Source organism: Arvicola amphibius, chromosome 4 (assembly GCF_903992535.2).
Source record: "Arvicola amphibius chromosome 4, mArvAmp1.2, whole genome shotgun sequence".
Classification (NCBI taxonomy): domain Eukaryota; kingdom Metazoa; phylum Chordata; class Mammalia; order Rodentia; family Cricetidae; genus Arvicola; species Arvicola amphibius.
Genome location: NC_052050.1, coordinates 111,541,506 through 111,562,482, shown reverse-complemented (window position 1 = coordinate 111,562,482; position 20,977 = coordinate 111,541,506). Strand labels below are relative to the sequence as shown.

Below are 20,977 nucleotides of genomic sequence, written 5' to 3'. Positions count from 1 at the left end.
GTACTCCACAAAATTGGAAAACTTAAAGGAAATGGACAACTTTCTGGATAAATATCACTTACCAAAATTAAATAAAGACCAGATAAATAAATTAAACAGACCTATAACTGTTAAAAAAATAGAAACAGTCATCAAAGCTTCCAACCAAATAAAGCCCAGGACCAGATGGTTTCAGCTCAAAATTCTACAAGACTTTCAAAGAAGAATACAAATACTCCTCAAATTATTCCACACAATAGAAACAGAAGAAACATTGCCAAACTCTTTTTATAAGGCTACAATTACCCTGATACCCAAACCACAGAAAGATATTACTAAGAAAGAGAATTACAGACCAATCTCACTCATGAACATTGATACAAAAATACGAAATAAAATATGGGCAAATAGAATCCAAGAACACATCAGAACCATCATTTACCATGATCAAGTTAGCTTCATCCCAGAGATGCAGGGATGGTTCAACATATGAAAATCTATCTACATAATCCACCATGTAAACAAGCTGAAAAATAAAAACCACATGATCATCTCATTAGATGCTGAAAAAGCTTTTGACAAAATACAACATCCCTTCATGATAAAGGTCTTGGAGAGAGCAGGTATACAAGGAACATACCTAAACATAACAAAGGCAATGTACAGCAAGCCTACAGCCAACATCAAACTAAATGGAGAGAAACTCTCAGTGATTCCACTGAAATCAGGAATAAGACAAGGTTGTCTACTCTCTCCATATCTATTCAATATAGTTCTTGAGGTCCTAGCTAGAGCAATATGATCCCTAACGGAGATCAAGGGAATACAAATCAGAAAAGAAGTCAAACTCTCAAAACTGTTTGTTGATGATATGATAGTTTACATAATTGATCCCAAAAATTCTACCAAGGAACTTTTACAACTCAAACACTTTCAGCAATGTAGCAGGATACAAGATTAACTCAAAAAAAAAAAAAAAAAAAAAACCCCAGTAGCCCTCCTGTACACAGATGATAAAAGAGCTGGGGAAGAAATCAGAGAAACAACACCCTTCACAATAGCCACAAATAGCATAAAATATCCAAACAAGTGGAAGACTTGTATGACAAGAAGTTTAAATCTTTGAAGAAAGAAATTAAAGAAGACACCAGAAATGAAAAGATCTCCCATGCTCTTGGGTAGGCAGAATTAACAAAGTAAAAATAGCAATCTTACCAAAAGCAATCTACAGTTTCAATGCAATGCCCATCAAAATCCCAGAAAATTTCTTCACAGACCTCAAAAGAACAGTACTCAACTTCATTTGGAAAAGCAAAAAACCCAGAATAGCCAAAACAATCCTGTACAATAAAAGAACTTCTGGAGGCATCACAATCCCTGACTTCAAATTCTACTACAGAGCTATAGTACTGAAAACAGCCTGGTATTGGGATAAGGACAGGAGGACTAATGGAACTGAATAGAAGACCCAGATATTAATCCACACACCTTTGAGCACCTGATTTTTGACAAAGAAGCAAAAAAATATCAAATGGAGAAAAGACTCGGATTTTAACCCACAAACCTATGAACACTTGATTTTCAATAAAGGAGCTAAAAGTACACAATGGAAGAAAGAAAGCATCTTCAACAAATGGTGCTGGCTTAACTGGATATTAACATGTAGAAGAATGAAAATAGACCCATATCTATCACCATGCACAAAACTCAAGTCCAAATGGATCAAAGACCTCAACATAAAGCCAGCCACATTGAACCTTATAGAAGAGAAAGTGGGAAGTACACTTCAATGCATTGGCATAGGAGACCACTTCCTAAGTATAACCCCAGCAGCACAGACACTGAGAGAAACAATTAATAAATGGGACCTCCTGAAACTGAAAAGCTTCTGTAAAACAAAGGACACGGTCAACAAGACAAAATGACAGCCTACAGAATGGGAAAAGATCTTCACTAACCCCACATTAGACAGAGGTCTGATCTCCAAAATATACAAAGAACTCAAGAAATTTGTCACCAAAAGAACAAATAATCCAATTTAAAAAATGGAATACAGACCTAAACAGAGAACTTTCAACAAAGGAATCTCAAATGGCTGAAAGACACTTAAGAAAATGTTCAATATCCTTAATCATCAGAGAAATGCAAATTGAAACAACTCTGAGATTCCATCTTACACCTGTAAGAATGGCCAAGATCAAAAACACTGATGACAACTTATGCTGGAGAGGTTGTGGGGAAAAGGGAACACTCCTGCATTGCTGGTGGGAACGCAAGGTGATACAGCCCGTTTGGATGTCAGTGTGGTGATTTCTCAGAAAATTAGGAAACAACCTTCCTCAAGACCCAGCAATACCACTTTTGGGTATATATTCAAAGGATGCTCAATCATGCCACAAGAACATGTGCCCAACTATGTTCATAGTGGCATTGTTTGTCATAGTCAGAACTTGGAAACAACCTAAATACCCCTTGACCAAAGAATGGATAAGGAAAATGTGGTTCATTAACACAATGGAGTACTACACAGCAGAAAAAAATAACGACATCTTGAATTTTGCAGGAAAATGGAGCTAGAAAACATCATTGAGTGAGGTAAGCCAGACCCAGAAAGATAATTATCATATGTACTCACTCATAAGTGGTTTTTAATCATAAAGCAAAGAAAACCAGCCTACAAATCAATCCCAGAGAACCTAGACAACAATGAGGACACTAAGAGAGACATACATAGATCTAATCTACATGGGAAGTAGAAAAAAACAAAATCTCCTGAGTAAAATTGGGAGCATGGGGACCTTGGATGAGGGTTGAAGGGGAGGGGGATGGCAGGGAGGGGAGGAGAGAAAAATGTAGAGCTCAATAAAAATCAATAAAATAAAAAAGAACTCATCTATGTACAATGCTGAGTTTATAAGGAAACTATAAAAATGTTGACTATTTAACTATGTTATGCTAATTCTGATTAATTTTCTCCACTAAGGCTAGTGATTCTTCACTGAAGAATATTTATGTTAATTATGTGATCATGTTCATTAAAGGTGAAAGGAAGACTGAGGTCCTAATTACAAGGTAATAAAGGTAATAATTATATCATAGTGCAACCCACTAAGTTATAGAGGTCTATATAATTGGCCTCCTATAAAATAACAAGGCTAAAGCTTTTATCTCTTCAGACTTCCATAGACAAGTCCAAACATGCTCTTAAAAACTTCAACATCGGGCTGGAGAGATGGCTCAGTGGTTAAGAGCACTGGCTTCTCTCTCAGAGGACCCAGGTTCAATTCCCAGCACCCACATGGCAGCTCACAACTGTCTGTAACTCCAGTTTCAGAGGGCCTGATACCCTCATACAGACACACATGTAGTCAAGACACCAATGTGCATAAAATAAAAATAAATCATTTAAAAAAAAACAAACTTCAACATCACATCTCTGGTCGGTAAATGAAAACTGCAGTCTAACTGCTCCTATGATGGTTAGTCATAGGACAAAATGCTCATATTATGAGTCTATATTAATTCTAAGGGTCAAAGAAATAAAGAACTGAGAACATCAATACAGGTTGTAAGGATTTGAAGTCATAAAAGCTTGGAGATTATATGGGTCTGAGAAAATAGTCTAAAAATATAGATAAAATTTATAAGAAATAATGGCTTTATTTTTATATAAAAATTTACAAGATTTCTTTCCCCTTTCATAATATTATTATACTAGGATTTCAAAAGTTCAGAGTTTAGCATTAATAGAGTTCTGACAAGCTAACAGAGCAATGATTGCTTACTGTTTGGGTCATAAGCTCAAGACTTTAAATTTCTTTTGGTTGTCTTCTGGCTATAAGCTTATATGCTGTTTAATCCAAATCATAATTTTTGTTAGGACTCAAAGATATGAGTCTACTCTTGTTATTTTACAAATACATGTTACCTCTTTTTTCTACAATATGGATTTCAGTACAGACTAATAATGCTAATATATCAGAAATTTATGTCCTTTTATACAATGGAGATTCATACAAACCAGAAAATTTAGAAAATTATATACCTTGAATCCACTTCGCACAAGTTAAAATGATTATGATATTTTTTTCTCTCTCCTTGTCTTGGGATTCTTCCTTAATTTTTGAGAATATGAGTAAACAAATTTCAAATGAGTCCATGAATTTAACTTCTGTTCCCAGTTTGTAACTGTTTTACCAGGTTTCCACTTGACTGACAAATGCACACAAGTATCAATTTCTGATAACCTGCTCCAAATGACTACAAGTCCTGACCTTGCTAAAACCTGATGTGGACCAGTCCAGCCAATGTGATTGCTGTGTTTTAAGCTTGTCAATGAACCAGATCCTTCTAAGTTCCCTCATTGCTTTTGACTAACAATCTTGCCTTCCAGGGCCCTGAGAACAACGTCCTAAGGTCAGCAGGAAGTAATTACAGAAATGAACACATTGTCCCTGTCCACTTCTTGGAATGTTAGATTAAAAAAAGGAAATTTCTCTGTCAGTCATCACAGGGATTTTGGTCATTGATTTCTTCAATAAATAATAATTCCTATCTGGGTGCCATTAAACTAATGATGCTAAAACCTCAATATCAGTTTCTGGAACAAACTCAAATCCTTGAGATGATGTACTATGCAGGGGCAAGGAATTTTGAAAGAGCACATGGAAATCTTAATTAAAAATATAACAAAAAAGGGAGAATTAGGGTTATACCCACAGTCACCATATATGTGTTTTAATTTTAAAATTTAAAATTTTAAAATTGGATGTCTGTGAGCAATCTCCCATGAATAGATTTTTGGCATGAAAGCACCACCAGCATGAGAAAACCACCACACAATTTGCTCAAGTTCAGTGGAAAGATCCATCTACTTGTCTATGAAAGGGTCCCAACAATGTTTTGACATTGGGAGAAGGCTTGTTTGTGTCTTTTCACAGGATGAAATTGAAATTCAATTGGTATGGTGTGTGGAACAGAAAGATGCTGATTCTGATGTTCCTGAGTGAGACCGATTGGGCCTATGTTCCTGGCCCACCTATTTTACATCCTGCTGTTTGGGAAGGAAAGGAGATTGTAGTCATAGTCAACGACATGCAACCTTCCATACAAGACTTCCTGATTACTTGAAAATTTTCTCATGTTGGGTATAGTAAAGTAATTCCTGTATGTTTAGCAGAGAATATTGCTTTGGAGGGATGTCTTGTAATGTTTCCAAAGTTAATTATGGGACATGATAATGTAATTATTTTACAGAGTGATTGCTTCCTCAAGGTAACTGGGTAGATGATACTTCACCCCTTCAAAGATTTTCTCCATGCACAAAGGAACTGCGAGAGTCTAATGGAACTTTGTTGTGGAGACAATGCACTGGTATTATCCCATTAAAGTACAACCTTGCAGGCACATCACAGTACATTCTTGACTGGTCTGGAAATCAAGAAGACTACAGTGACTCTTATACTTTGTCTACAGCATAATCTCGGGATCAAGGACTACCAGCTGGAATTTGGTATTCCAGGACAAAATTTCCACAAACTTATATTTGGGAACTTGCTGCTGCCATGGGAAAAGTGACAGTACAATCCAGTTCTTCAATACCCATGCCCCTCACAAGACCCACACCCATGCTCTTGGTGACTTTACTTTCTTCCTGAACATATCTTTCCTTCCCTTAACATAAAAAAATCAATATTTAAAAAAAAATCAAGGCTGGGGCTGAAGCTCAGCAGTTTGAGTGCTTGCTTTGCATGCACCAAGCTCTGGATTTGGTCCCAAGTGTAACATATATATATATATATATATATATATATATATATATATATATATATACATACATACATACATATACATACATATATATATACATACATACATACATATATATACATATATATTAAACACCTGCAACCCCAGCACTTGGGAGGTTGAAATAAGGAGATGGCAAATTAAGGCCAGTTTGGGCTAAATGAAAAGAACTTGTCTCTGAGCAAAACAAAATGCAACTCAACACATTACCAACCAACATTCCAAAGTTCATAGTCATTCTAGACTACATAGGGAATTTGGGACCAGCTTGAGATACATGACACCTTGCCTCCAAAATAAATACATAGCGAGCCAGCCAGATAGGTTGGCATGCTAGCTGGCACTAATGACGCGGGAATGCTAGGCTCTCCTGTGTACTCACAAATTACTGTGCAGCCTTTAAAACTGAATTGAGCTGGGTGGTGATGGCACATGCCTTTAAGTTCAGTACTCGGGAAGCAGAGGCCAGCCTGGTCTACAGAATGAGTTCCAGGATAGTCAGGGATGCACAAAGAAACTCTGTCTCAAAAAAACAAAAATTTAAAAAAAGAAAGAAAAAGAAAAACAAAACAATTTATATTGAAATGCTTCATATAATAGTATGAAATAAGTCTGTAATACTCCATTGATTGGAGTTATCAAAATCCTAAATGCAACTAAAGAGGATTTCACAAGATGAAGTACCATTTTTATACTATCTATGATGATATGAACAGAAACAGCTGAACAGTGGGCTCTAACAGAAGTGTTGCACACCAGACTTCCACTGAATTGGCGACGTGGTATTAATGACCTTGGTTTCTGTGGGCTTTAGTCACTGTTTCAGGAAGTTGGGTGCAATAAATGAAAAGATGATCACCAAGCCGAACTGTAAGGGAGGGCTGTGGGGAGTACCCCGCAATCACTGGGGAAGGAAACTGAGGCAGGGTCCTTGCCAAGATCAAGGGGTGAGCTGCTTTCCCTATGAGAATCTGAATATATTTTAATTTTTTAAAGGGGTGTTTATTAGCTTATATGAGGAAGGGCATGCCATGTCATGGTCTCGGTGTGGACGCCAGATAACAGTTTGTGGGGAAATGGTTCTCTCTTTCCACCATGTGGGCCCTGGGGATCTGCATCAGAATGCCTAGAACTCAAGAAGCTGGGTAGGAGGACAAGTCTGAAGCCATGAAGCCCACCACCTTTCATGCATATCAGTCCCTGATTTTCCTGGGCCCTGATACCCCGTTTATACCCTTCATTCCCTTAGTCTGCCTCTACAGATCCAGGTCCCCTTCAGTCCCAAGTGGACCCTTCGCCCCATTTCAATAGTTTATTAAGATCGAGCTGCCTTAATCACTTCACTCACGGTCTGACTTTCCACCTCCCAATCCATACTCCAGCGCTGTAGTTTTCTAGAGCCGGATCTATACCTCAAGTCTTCCAGAATAACTTCTCAGGACCCCACAATGGCACCAGCATGAGCACCCCATTCTCACAGTTCAGAATATCAGGCGGTGCCCGCTTTTAATTTCAGCACTCAGGGGGCAGAGGCAGGCAGATCGCTGCGAGTTTGAGGCAGCCTGGTCTAGGACAGCCAGGCTACATAAAGACACTCTGTTCTTTTTTTTAAGAAAAAAAAAAAAAGACTACACAGCTACACAGAGAAACCTTGTCTTGAAAAACCAAACCAAAACAAAACCCCAGAATGTCCAGTTGATGGTGTGAATTCTTGTCCGCACCAGTCCAGTGTTTTTACCAGCATCTTTTGCGTTGCAGCACTCTAGATGTGGAGAGGGGCAGATGCCCCTGAGTTCCAGGCCAGCCAGGGCACTAAGTGCCATACGGTCCCGAAACAATCAAGCAACGAAAAAAGGCTGTATTATATTGGACCAGCTGGGCCAACGAGGTGGCTCACAGAGTAAAGGTGATTTCAGTCATGTGACGCGCAGGACCACCTGAATTCAATTCCTAAGACTTACGAAAAGCTGTACAGAGAAACTCCACAAAGTTGTCTTTTGACTCCCCACAAGCACCACGATACATGCCCATGCCCCCCCCCCCCAACTCTCACAGACACAACAATAAAGTGGTTTCGTTTCCTTCTGAAAACTGTACAGGCTGGCCTTGAATTCATTAAGTGTAATTCATCCAGGCCTTAAACATTGGATGCTCCTGCCTCAGCCTCTGGAGAAACTGGGATCTGACTGGCAGGCCTGCACGCCCATCCAGAAGTGATCGTGTCTTTCTTGATTAAATAACAATTAATTTTGAGATCAGGTTTTTTTATGTAGCCCTGGCTGGTCTGAAGCTTATTATGTAGATAGGCTGGCCTCCAACTCCCAGAGATGCCTCTGCCTCTGCCTCCAAGGGTTGGGGTTAAAAGCGTGGGTGACTACATCCGATTTGATTCGGTTTTTCTCAAAAGAGGCTCCAGAATCTAAAGAGCCCACAAAACGCACAATCTGTGCTCCTAAGGTTTCCGCACTTAAAACTCTCATCCATCCTTCCTTCCTCCCTCCCTCCCTCGCTCGCTCTGTCTCTATTTCTCTCTCTGTGTCTCCCTCCCCCTCCCCCTCCCTCTCCCTCTCCCTCTCTCTTTTTGTAGCTTTGGCCCTAGCTCTTATAGACCAGGCTGGCCTTGAATTCACAGCGATTCGCCTGCCTCTGGCTCCCGAGTGCTGGGATTAAAGGCGTGCGCCACCCTCGCCCGGTTTCCCATCCACACTTTCTATGCCCCGCCCACCCTAGTTTACCTGTACTGCGCACGCAGGCAGCCGCGCAGCACCAAGAAAGAGCTCACCACGGACCCCTCGGCTGCAAAGATTAATATCTGGAAGTGGGAGGGGAAAGGACCTACGCATGCCCAAATGGGCCCGGATAAAGAGGTGCACCTGATTTGATGATGAGACCCTTATTTGCATTAACAACCACAACTCCCCTGACCGCCTCAAGCATCGTGGTATGCACATGCCCCCATGCACGTCTCATACAAACACGATAACAAAGTTGGACAGGTTGATGTTGAAATAGTTCTGTAGCTCAGGTAGGCCCTTACCCTTTGGATTTTCCTGCCTCAGCCCACCACCAAGTTGGGATATGTGGCCCTGCAACACAGATCAGAAAATGATCCTGTATTTCTTAATATTTTAAAATTTATCTTTGTGTATGGGCGTTTTCCCTATGTCTGTGCACCATGTATGTGCAGCACTCTGCAGAAGCTAGGGAAGCATATAAGGTCCTCTGGGACTGCAGTTACAGACAGTTTTGAGCTGCCATGTAGACGGTAGAAAATGAGCACTGGTCCTCTGCAAAGATAGCCAGTGCTCTGAATCCGATGATCCATCTCTCCAGCCCTTTCCTATTGTTGTATTTTTATTCCCAGGAGCAACTTGGGAATAAAAGTTAGGCTAAAACATTTCATTGTAGCTGGTTTTACTTACTTTTTTTTTCAGGGTTTTTCTATAGCTTTGAAGCCTGTCCTGGTACTCACTCTGTAGACCAGGCTGACCTGGAACTCATAAAGATCCACCTGCCTCTGCCTCCCGAGAGCTGGGATTAAAGGAGTGTGCCACCACTGCTCGGTGGTTCTACTTACTTCTACCAGGGACAGAGAGATGGCTCGGCAGTTAAAAGAGGGCCTGGGTTCAATTCCTGGCACCCACAGGGCAGCCTACAACTGTCTGTAACTCCAGTCCCAGGAGATTGAGCAAGCCTCTTCTGACCTCTGAGGGCATTGCATGGACGTGGTGCTCTGATACACGTGTAGGCAAGCAACCCACCTATACATATAAAAATAAAGTTTAAGGAAAAAAAGTGTCCTACTTATTACATTCTTTTTCCAGATGTCAAAAGACCAGGGAACCCTCTATTGTGGCTATCCCCTCTCTGCTGGGGTCCCGTGATATAGATGGAAAGGCGGGGTTAGTTTTGACTTCCTAGAAACAACTAGCTCATGGGAAAGAGAATCCCACCCAGAGCAAAGCATTTTCCACAACCTTGGTGCAGACGTAGCCCTCTGAGAGGATGATGGGTATTGTAGTCAGTGAACAAGTGGGTGGGTCTGTGAGGACGCTCAGTAACAGAATCCCTGAAGGAGACTAAAATGTGTTTGTGGGGCATGGGGGTGGAGACAAAATGGCTGATGTGTACACAGTGAAGCTGAATAGCACAAAAGCAATGTGAAAGTGGAAAAGAGAATACTGGGGCAAGGCAATGTGGTAAGGAGGAGGGCCAGGGAGATTGACAGGTTGGTGGGTAAAGGATCATCCATAATTAAGAATGTAGTAAAATGCCCCAAAGGAAGACTCCTAATGTTTGCTTCAGCAGTGCATGCCTTTAGTCTCGACGCTCGGAAACAGAACCATCGGCAGGTGGTTCTCTGTGTGTTGACAGGAGCTTAGTCTACATAGAGAGTTCCAGGCTGTCCAGGGATAAAGAGTGAGATCTTGCCTCAAATATCAACAGCAAACTACGACTAGAGCTCAAAGACCTCACTGAATATTTCAAACCAGCTAGAAGATACAATTCCGAGCGTTCCCAGTATAAACAAATGCTAAGGGTCAGGGATGCAGTTCACATGGTGGAGTGCTTGCCTTGAAGGTATAAAGCTCTGGTTTTGATCCCCATGGGGGGAGGGAGCATGCCTTATGAAATCTGATCCTTACACATTGACACTCAAATGTCATATTGTATACCAAAAATTATGTGCAATTACTACATGTCAATTAAAAATAAAACACTAAGGGCTGGAGAGATGGCCCAATGGCTAAGTACATTTACTACTCAGTTAGGAAGATCAAGACTGCTGGCTGCTTTTCCAGGGGAAACAGAGTTCAATTCCCGATGACCCATGACACGCAGCTCACGAATGCTTGTAACTTAAGCTCCTAGGGATGTAACACCCTCTGGACTCCTAGAGCACCTGAAAACATACACACATATATGTGTGCGTGCACATGCGCGTATGCACACAAACACAAATACAATAAAATCTAAATAAATAAAGCACCAATTTAAAAAGAATGAAAGAGGCAAGCTTGCCACAGCTAGACCTGCAACTGCAGAGGATGTGGGATGAGGCATGTCCGTGATCAACTGTAGTGAGGAGCTGGGGGCAGGCCTGCTTTTCATCCCACCCAGATCCCACATGGCTAGCTTTACACCCGAAATAACAACACACAAATTGTATTCATTTAAACACTGCCTGGCCCATTAGTTTCAGCCTCTTATTAGCTAATTAACCCATATTTAGTAATCTGTGTAGCACCACGAGGGGTGGCTTACCGGGAAGATTCTAGCCTGCATCCATCTCAGAGAGGAGAGTCACGGCGACTGCTTGAGGCATCTGCCTCACTCCCAGCATCCTGTTCTGTCTACTCCACCCACCTATGTTCTAACCTATCAGGCCAAGCAGTTTCTTTATTAAGTAACCAATGAAATCATCAGATAGATAGAAGACACACCTACATCAATCAACATTTTAATGATTTGAAGGGTGATCTTCTGGGTGAGGACTGCTGACTCTTGTCCAAACTAGACACTCCTAACGCATGGAGAACATGGTAGAGGTACAAGCCCCAAAAGGTGAGGTTCCATTGTTGATGACTGTCACTTTCAGCTCTCAACCCAATGGAAAGACACCTGGGAAGAAGGAATCTTAGTTAAAGAATTGCCTCTATCTGATTGGTCTGTTGACATATCTACGGGGCATTTTCTTGATTACTAATTCATGTAGGAGGCATCAATTAGGACTTAGTCAATGACAATGAGACAGTGTCTCAAACAGGGTAGAAGGTTGGAATTGCCACCCCAGGCTGTCTTCTAACCACTGTGGGCAACAGCACTCTCATGTCCACATTCACAGACATTACACACACGGGTACACACAATAAAATAAAATTAAAAACCAAATAAAGGAACTAGAGAGATAGTTCAACGGCTAAGAGTACTTTCTACTCTTGCAGAGGACACAGGTTTGGTTCTTGGAATCTACATAGGGTGGCTCACCACTGCCTGTAAGTCCAATATCTGGGGATCTAACACATCTTATGGCCTCTACAGGCTTCTGCATTCATGTGGTGCACGTAAACTCTTAAAGACACATACACATAAATGAAAAAATCTTAAAAAGAAAAAAGACAGCGAGGTCAAAACAAGATCGTTCCATGGATAAGGTGCTGGCTGCCAGTCTGATATACGAGTTCGGTCACCAGGACCCAGGTAGTGGAACCAATGCCTTCAAGCTGCTCTCTGACCTCCACAGCAGACTGTGGCACTAACCTACAGGCTCAAATAAACAAATGGAAATGGAAATTTTACATTTCAGAATTAATTTGGCAGGGCAATAAGACAAAGAGTTCCAGTCTAATACCAGAGGTGTCTAAGCATGGGTTTCCATTTGTTTTGGGGACAGGGTCTCCCTACATTGCCTAGGCAGGTCTTGAACACAAGATCCTCTTGGCTGAGATTATAAGAGCATTTCATGGTACTGAGCTCTTTGATCAGATGTTTCAAATGGAAATTGAAGCTTTGAAACGAGGTGGAACTCCCAGAGTCAGAAACATGAACAGCATTACATAGCACTGATAAAAGCCGCGAGAATTATTTCTGCCAGCTTCCAGTTATGGAAATTACCATTCCAGCCTTACACAAAGACTTGAGAAGACACTTCTAGCTGAGATCCAAACGTAGTAGTATGAGGGGATCTGCAGGAAGTGATTTAGGACCTCCCACCAATATTCAAATCCAGGGATACACTCAAGGCTCTTATATAAAGTGACAGTGGCTGGGGCTGGTGGTACCCCAGAAGTCCTGTCATTCTTGAGGCAGAGACAGGTGGATCTGGATCTTTGTGAGTTCAAGATCTGCTTTGGCTGCATATTGCCATTTCACACCAGCCAGAGCTACATGAGACTTTGTCTAAAAATTAATAAGAGTGTCTTAGACATGATAGCTCATGTTTATCAGCTAGATTTAATTAAAGTATTTTTAGGGTTCCGGTGACATGTGGATGTGTTGTTATTGAGTGTGTAGTTCAGGAAATAATTGTTCAGACCAGAGGCTCCTGGTGTCTGTTGCAAGCCTTTTATTATTCCTTGAGTTGGAGACGAACTGAGAACAACCACAGCTGTTTGGTATTACCACCATGGACTTGTCCTACTAGCCAGCAAATAGCAGTTGCCCTTAGAGTTCTAAAACTGTTGGGGAGTAAACAACAAAGGATTATATGGTGTGTACTCAAATTTTATTAATATTCAGTTAATAATATTAGGAGGAGATCATGAATCAACCTACCTCGATCTTAGGCTTAAGCCATCTTTTTATAAAGATAAACTAGATTCGTTCCTGTTTATGGTTAAACCTCTGTTTCTCAAGGATTGGGCTATGTCCCACCTGTAACCTTAACTACAAATGGTTCTGGACTACTGTTCCAGGAAATGGCAACTATGTCTTCGGTTCACCATCTTGCAACCCTATCTTTGTTTCAAAAGGTTGTTAAACCTACCTTGTTGTGACCACCTGTTGTTATGACTACCTGGTTACAATCACCTTGCAATCATGTCTTTGTTTCAGGAGCTCATTATTGGCTACCTTGTTCTGCCTATGTTCTGCACCTGTAACCCCACCTATTTTGCCTGCCAAGTCCCCCATCTCAAAACCCCTACACTCGAGCTATAAAAACCTTGTCTTCCTCACATCCAATGGTGATCTTTTGAACCCCATTTTTAGGGAGCAACAGCCCAATTATATGAATATAAAAAGCATACTTTAATGAATTTAACCCTGATGATTTGGGTTGGAGGTGATCTTTCTCTTCCAGTCTTTGGGATTAACATAGGAAGGGTGTGGGATGAGTGAGGACAAGGATTTAAGGATTTGATCAACTCTAAAGTAGCTAAGAAGGGAAGGCTGAGATATTGTTAGCTGTGGATTCTAAGGATACTTAAAAAGTTATGGAAGGTCATAGTTAAGAAAAAAGGGGAGAAGAAAAGGATGAATGAGAAAAGGCAGGAATTAAGAGGGGTAGGGTATGGAAGGAAAAGTATTGGCCCAGGAACCCCAAGACCAAGTTCTCAGCACCAAGGAGATTTATTTGCCCCAGAGGGAGAGAAGACAGGGAGTAAGAGACGAAGACAAAAGGTAGAGGATGAGGGAGAAGGGGAAGGGATCGAGGAGCGGGGGGGGGGGGGGGATCTGGGGGAAGGTGGGGACACAATGACAAATGTCTGCCTCTGGATAGAGGGGAGACAGATATGACCTATAGTTTAGTTTCAATTGGGCAAGTCGGTTAGGTGAGCCAAAGAGGGTTTTTGATTGCTGGACTTTAATACTTTGATAGCTGGACCTTGACGGTCAGCCTCAGGAGGAGGAAGTGGCCAAATAAGGGAGTAGGCTTTGGTGCCTAGCTTTAGGAACGTAATTTAATAGTTTTTAACAAGGCAGAGGGAAATGGGGAGAAGGGCAAGGCCAGCCAGCCATGCTCAAGTTGGCCAGAGTCCACTCAGGGTATAAGAGATGAGACTAAAGGTAGAGAATGCTTTAAATTGTATCAGATGAAGGAAGAGAAAGAGGCCTAAAATCTAACTGAACAATATGCAAATAAGAAGAAAACACCTTGAGATGCATTCAAGAGTTAAAGGTAAATAGAAAAAGTCAACAGAATACATATGGAATGAGATGCTGGCACAGCAGAGCTGAGTTTAAAGATGAAACTGTCCGACGCCTGTGGCTCTGGTGTGCTCCATTCGGTGTGTGCTGGGGGGAGGGTCATTCATCTCTCAGCCTCAGTGTTCTTGGTCTCTGTAGCTGTGGGAGCTGGAGGCCTGCTTCTCAGGTGCTCTCTTGGATGGAAGCATTCTCTGGTCTTCGGGCGGTTTGTTTTTGTTTTATGTTTTGAGACTATGTCTTATACTGTAGACTAAACTGGCATGGACATCAAGACCAGATTTCTCTCTCTCTCTCTCTCTCTCTCTCTCTCTCTCTCTCTCTCTCTCTCTCTCTCTCTCTCTCTCTCTCTCTCTCTCTCTCTCTGGTCTCTCTGTAGCCTTGGCTGGCTAGGCACACACCTGGCTCTGCCTCCTGAGTACTGAGATTAAAAGTGTGTGTCACCACACCTGACTGCATCTATTTTTTTCCTTTTTAATATATTTTTATTTTTTTAATCTATGTATATATGTAAGTGTGTATGGGTGCTCGTGCAGGCCAACAGTGTTAGATGCCCTGGGAGCTGAGCTACAGGCAGTTGCAGTCTGCCTGATGTGGGTACTGGGAATTGAACTCAGATCCTCTGGAAGAGCAGTACATGCATTTAACCACCGAGATCTCTCCATGGATCCAGCCCGACTGGATCTATTTTTTAAAACAGGTGCTCACTAGTTCCCTCTGAGAGCAAGGGCTCTGATACTCAGGGCCGTAGTGAGAGCCACACAAGGTGCTCCTTGTGGCAGTGAAGTGGATAGTTCCAGGCCAGTCTCAGCATCTTGAACTCTGACCTGGCTATAAGAGGGAACTGTAACCTTCATAGCACTCACTAAAGTGGTTTTGGAGCAGGCAACTTTTATGAGCAAGAGGAAGAGGGGCAACCTATGATATATATCAAGTTGCCCCAAAATGAAAGGAATGGAACTGGATTTAAAGAGTTGAGACAGGAGCCAGTTGTGGTGGCACACACCATTGATCCCAGCACTTGGGAAGCAGAGGCAGGTAGTTCTCTGAGTTCAAGGTTAGCCTGGTCTATAGCGCTATAGAGTTCCAGGCCAGCCAGGAAACCCTCCTTCCATGTAGAAACTGAGGGGGGAGGGACGGGGAGTAGAAACAGACTGGAACAGATGACCATATTTTTATCTGATCGGAAGCCTAAGTTTAACAGATACTACTTTGTGGTGCCTGACTGTGGTACTGACACTTGGAGGGGGGGGGGGATTGTGTGGAGGCAGGAGGACCAGAACTTCAAGGTTATTCTGGCTACACAAATGCTCAGTAGTTGGAGTTAATCTCAGACCTGCACAAGACTGGGTCCCTGGGTCACTGAGGAAAGAAGGGGCTCGCCAGGCCTTCTTTCTGTGTAAGAGGATAAAGGACTGCTGCCAAGTTGAGATGTTGAGGCTCCAACCTGTGGGTGCTCCAAGAGGCACGCTCTTCTGTACACTCCTGTACGGAACTCCAGTTAAGTTCATGGGGTGCAATCTTTTCTTTGTTCTGTCTAGGGTGAAAAGACGTTTGCTTCCATCTTCCACGAAAGGCCTGGTGTGGTGGCAAAGGCCTTTCAACCAAGCAGAGGCAGAGGTGGATGGGTCTCTATGAGGTAGAGGCCGGCCTGGTCTTCATGGTAAGTTCTAGTTCAGCCAGGACTGCTTTGAGAAACCCTGACTATGAAACAGGAAATCAGACTGGGGAGGCAGCGCAGTGGTTATGAAGACTTCCTGGGGAGCAATGAAGACCAGAGTTGAGCATCTATAATCCATATCATGGCCCACGTGGTCAGCCTACAGCTGAACCTGTGGCACCCCAGTCCAGGTGGAGCAGAGACAGCAGGATGCAAAATTGGAGGTAAAGAGAACAGGCCTGAGAGGAAGAAAGAATGGCAGAGATGTCCAGTGCCCTCTTCAGAGCCCCCGACCAGACACTCCCATAAGATACTTTTTAAAAAACAAAGAGGATGCTGCTTGGCTGTGTAACTCTACAATTGGCATGATTCCACAACTTTAAACATGGTACCCCCTCTATAATAGTGGCTACTGAACCTAAGATGGACCTTATGAACCCACACCGCTTGTGCTGGGAATCACACCCAAGAGTTCACAGATGCCAGGCAATTGCTCTAAGTCTAAACTCTATCCACACCTCTTTGATGTGTCTTCCATCAGAGCTATCTGGAGCAGACTGTGTGGGAGCTCCCCTTAGGGTGGTGACTCTTGCCTATGGTTCTTTGAGACCTGGAACCTCGGCCTGCAGAGCCTGTTTTCTTCACAGGAGCTCAGACTGGAAACAGACCAAACCCCTAGGATAGAACAATGCCAGGATAACTCCAAGGTATTTCAATTATATTTTCGTTATTATAAGAGGCAAACTCACGAAACAGGAATGAGAAGTCCAACCTCAGCTGCGTGGCCTGGGAACCACAGAGAGAGTGAACCTTGGGCCACCAGTTGAGGGTTTTCTCCCAGTACCCAAAAGGTCACACCCTAACCTGGTACAACCTCCTAAAGATCATTGGCTGACAGAGATTTCACATCACAAACTGGCCTCTAGCTCAAGACATTCATTCTTAGACGCCGCATATCTGCCATCAAGCAGAGCCAACAGAAACAGGGCATTCAAAATCTAAAGTCTATTCTTGAAGAGAAAGTAGGTGGTACTGGGAATTGAACCCAGAACCTTATACATACTAGGCGAGAGTGTTACTTCTCACATACACTCCTGACCAAAACCCATTTATACTATGGGTGGTTATCACAACAGCCTTTTGTTTTTTAGAGGTATAAGAGTTTTGGGTCAGGGTCTCACTATGTACCCCAGCCTTTCAAGCACTAGAGATTTCAGGACTATGCCACTGATGCCCAACAACTTCCAAAGTTTCTTTCCTGGCCTTACTGTTGCCTAGGCTGGCATCTAACGTGAGCTACTGCTTTCTTAGCCCCTGGAGTAGCTGCGACTGTGAAGTCCCTACCTGCAAAGAAGATTTTAGTGTATAAATACTGGAATAGATGTAAGTGGTGAAGAACTTCTTCCTTCCATAGCAGAGTCAATACAACAGACAGACTCAGTTCTCAGCACTCCAGGAAACTGGGTACTCTGGATTAGCTCCCTGAGTTCAAGACCAGCCTAGTTTACAGTGATATCTCAAAATAAAAGCAAAACAAAAACAGAACAATAAGGTGGTACACAATTTTTGGTGAAAAGTACTAAGGCAAACTGATGACTGTTGAAAATTCCCACTTTCAAATGCCAGCATACACCTCTAAACACAGTATGTCAAAGACTAATACAGGAGGTCACAAGTTCCAGACCAGCCTGGATTGCATAACAAGAACTTTAAAAACCAAAGAGTGACCACAAAAGAACACACGTGCTTGACATTAGAGAAGTTTTTTCTTTTTACATTAAAACCAAAAACCAAACTTAAAATTTTATGTTTAATTATATGTGGCAATGTGGGCTGTCGGGCATTGTCTCAAACACATATAAATGCAGCAATTTCATAGACCAAGGGGAGAAAAAAAGAAACCCATGTTTGGCCCTTTTAGCTGTCTCGTATAAATCTGTCACTTATAATACAACCAGGTACATACAAGCAAGTGATTGCGATGCTTGGGATACAATTTTTTGTTGTGTTTTTAAGAGAATTGTTTTCTCCACCTCTGAGGTTATAATGAACACAGTCACCACAAGTAAAGTCAGAAGCAGGACAGAGAACCCTCTCTGGTTTGGTTACTGGTCATCACTAAAATTAAATTCAAATAAGAACATAAATTTTCTTTTAAAAGGGGGTGGGCAGGGCCTTGCACATTTGGGCTCTCCTCGCCTCCCTTGCTGCAGATTCCCTCTGTGGCTTTGGTGGTGTAATGAATAGCTCATGTCATTGTGGGTGGTACTGTCCCCTGAGAGCGGGCGAGAAAGGGGACCACATGGAGCATCTAGGACAGGAAGTGCCTGGATCACAGTTGCTGCTCTCTGGACATCCTCACCAGTCCTTCGCCTTCTGTATGAACACCCCCTCACCACCTCCAGCTGCCTGCTTGCCCACAGCCGCCTCGTTCGCTGTACGCATCTTCTCCATCCTCCTCTTCGTCTCTGTCAACTGCTGGTCCCCGTTTCTCTCATTAGCATCCCGCTTGGCAGGGGCTTCTCTGCCATCCTGGGCCTTCTTCCTGTCGTTGGTGGTGGCCTCAGCACTGGTGTCCACAGCCGTGTCTGACCATAAATGGGTCAAAGTTCAACATCATTGGTAAAAAAAAAGCAGCAGAGGAGACAGGTGGTCTGTGGCGGCAGGGAGTGGGGAGCCAGGACCACGGAACGATGTAAAATGATAAGTTTTCAATCAGTGAAGGGCTTGGTTTTTATTAAAAAAGAAAGACGTAGGTGGTTTACGAGGACTGGCATCTATGAATTTTTGTTGGCAACTACTGGAAGAACATTTACTTTAAGGATCATTAAAGGTCCAATGGTTTATAAAGCAGGTATTCTGACTCCTTTCGAACTCCTTGAAGCAGATTAAACCAAAACAACTATTGTGATTGTTAGAATGAAAACTGGAAAAAAAAAAAACATAACAAAACGAAATGCCAGGCCTGCTGACTAGATTCGCTGGTTGTCTGGCCTCTCACCACTCAGGATTTTTGAGTGTGCAGATCTTCAGGGGCCTGACATCTTCCCCAGTGTAGAAATAAGGCCAAAGTGCACCACTAGGACAGTCCCTAAACCTGTACAGAAGGGACTTATCAGGCAAATTGTAGAACGAAACCTCATGCATTTCGGAGTCTAAAAAAATTCCAACCCTATTGGGTTTTACCTTTGGCAGAAGACGGATTTTCTTATGGCCCAACGCGACGTAACTTATCCCATTGTGTAGCCCAACTCCCCGTAACCTGTCGTGCACTGAGAACTGTTGATTTTTATCGCTCTTGACCCTGCTCCTGGGGAAGGGCTCTTGGCAAATCCCCAGGAGCCACTGATACTTGTTCTCCACATCTACCTCCCAGTACTGTCTGCCGGAACTGTACCCCTCAGACCCCAGAACAACGGGGTACCTGCAAAACCTTCTGCGGCTCTGCGGTACCTTTTGCACGCTCTCATATCGTGCAGTTTTTTTATCTTTTGAGATCTTAAGTTTACAGTTCGCTGTTTCAGGATCCAGAAGTACATCCACGTGAAATCGCTTAATAATTCTGTCCAAGCCTGAATACTGTGGAGGAAACTGGTAGCCATACTCTGTCAGCTGAAGCGAGAAGACCGCAGGGCATTTTAAGGCTTTGTATCTCCCGTAGGAGTCTTTAACACTTGCCAGCAAGTCCAGTTCCGACTTTACACAGTTGCGCGTTATCTCCTCCAGCAGATGCTTCAATGAAGCGATGTGATCTGAGAATTCTTCTATGTTGGCATGCATTTTGGATAATCCAGTTAGCTCTTCACTTTCTAACTCCTCAAGAATGTTCTCTCGTTGCTCCCTAAGAAACAACCAGTATTGTTGGTATTCAGACGTGACCTCTTCTCTTCTGCGCTCGGCCCTTTTCTTCAGTTCTAGCAATCTTTTCCTTTGGGTGGCAAGGACTTTCTCAACCGACTCTACTTTCTCCCTCCAGAGCTTAATGTAATACTCAGTTTGTTTCCTATGATAGAGGGTGGCATCCTCCATGGGCCAAACGAAGTGACATGTGGGACTGGGGGAGCAAACCTCTTGGTCCTTCCCACAGGAAAGGGCTGAAGGCTGCACCTCTCTGGAACGCTCTCCTTTCTGTCTCTGCTTCCGGCCCTTTCTTACCGGGAGCCACTTGGTGACTTCAGTGGATTTGCTCAGCTGCTCATTACTCTGAAAATTCCTTTCTGGACAATTAAAGTGGCAAATAGGGCAGGAGAAATTATCCTTTCGATCCTTCCAGAACGCACTGATGCAGGAGAGGCAGAATTTATGCCCGCACTCGATGGTCACTGGATTCTTGAAGTTCTCCTTACATATGGGACAGTGGGCCTCTGCTGGGAGGTCAGCCTGCCCTGCTTCAAGCTCCCCGGAGCTTGTGCAAGGCTGCACAGAAGTTGTGGGAGAAGACATGTTACTTCTGGAAGGCCTGCTTCTCTGCAGCTTGAAACTAGCAAGCTCTGGTCCTCCCTGAGATCTAAAGAACGAGCAGCTTTTAGGCTCACTGCCTCCTTGACTCCGGCTTCTGCAAACTTGGTTAACCCTATATACCTTACAGCAGAGAGGGCTGACAGAGTTCAGAGCCCAGGACTACTGTGTATTAGATGTTGTTGCTTTCCCTGCTCAAGGAAGGTTTCTTGTTCAAGAAAGTTGTTTCACATCCAAGAAAATAAATCCTTCCTATGGGTAAAATAAGGGAGGAGATTAAAAATCAGACTGTGTTATCAGCACTGTATCTAAACAGCCACACGAGAACCCTATGTACACCGGGACCCAAGTTCAATCCATGAGCCCCACATTGTAGGAGGAACCAACTCTTGAATCTTGCCTTTTGACCTCCACGCTCTTGCTGTA

The 20,977-nt window shown here is 42.9% G+C and overlaps 1 protein-coding gene across 1 annotated transcript; it reads right to left on the bottom strand.

The window, feature by feature from the left end:
* Positions 1–15,140: 15,140 nt before the first annotated feature.
* On the bottom strand, positions 15,141–20,536 carry LOC119811590 (tripartite motif-containing protein 60-like). Its single transcript, XM_038325495.2, has 3 exons — positions 19,095–20,536; positions 18,456–18,662; positions 15,141–15,264 (listed from the first exon to the last, which is right to left on the bottom strand). Exons 1-3 carry the CDS (start codon positions 20,534–20,536, stop codon positions 15,141–15,143), a joined length of 1,773 nt encoding a protein of 590 aa, XP_038181423.2.
* Positions 20,537–20,977: the final 441 nt, after the last annotated feature.

Excerpts from the sequence above, each read along its gene's own strand:
- LOC119811590 (XM_038325495.2), bottom strand. The coding sequence starts at position 20,536 with ATGTCTTCTCCCACAACTTCTGTGCAGCCTTGCACAAGCTCCGGGGAG. Across the intron at positions 18,663-19,094 it reads ACACTCAAAAATCCTGAGTG|TGCTGAGGCCACCACCAACG; the intron begins GTGAGAGGCCAG and ends TGTGGACACCAG. Across the intron at positions 15,265-18,455 it reads ATACAGAAGGCGAAGGACTG|CCAGGTCAGAGTTCAAGATG; the intron begins GTGAGGATGTCC and ends TCCCTCTTATAG.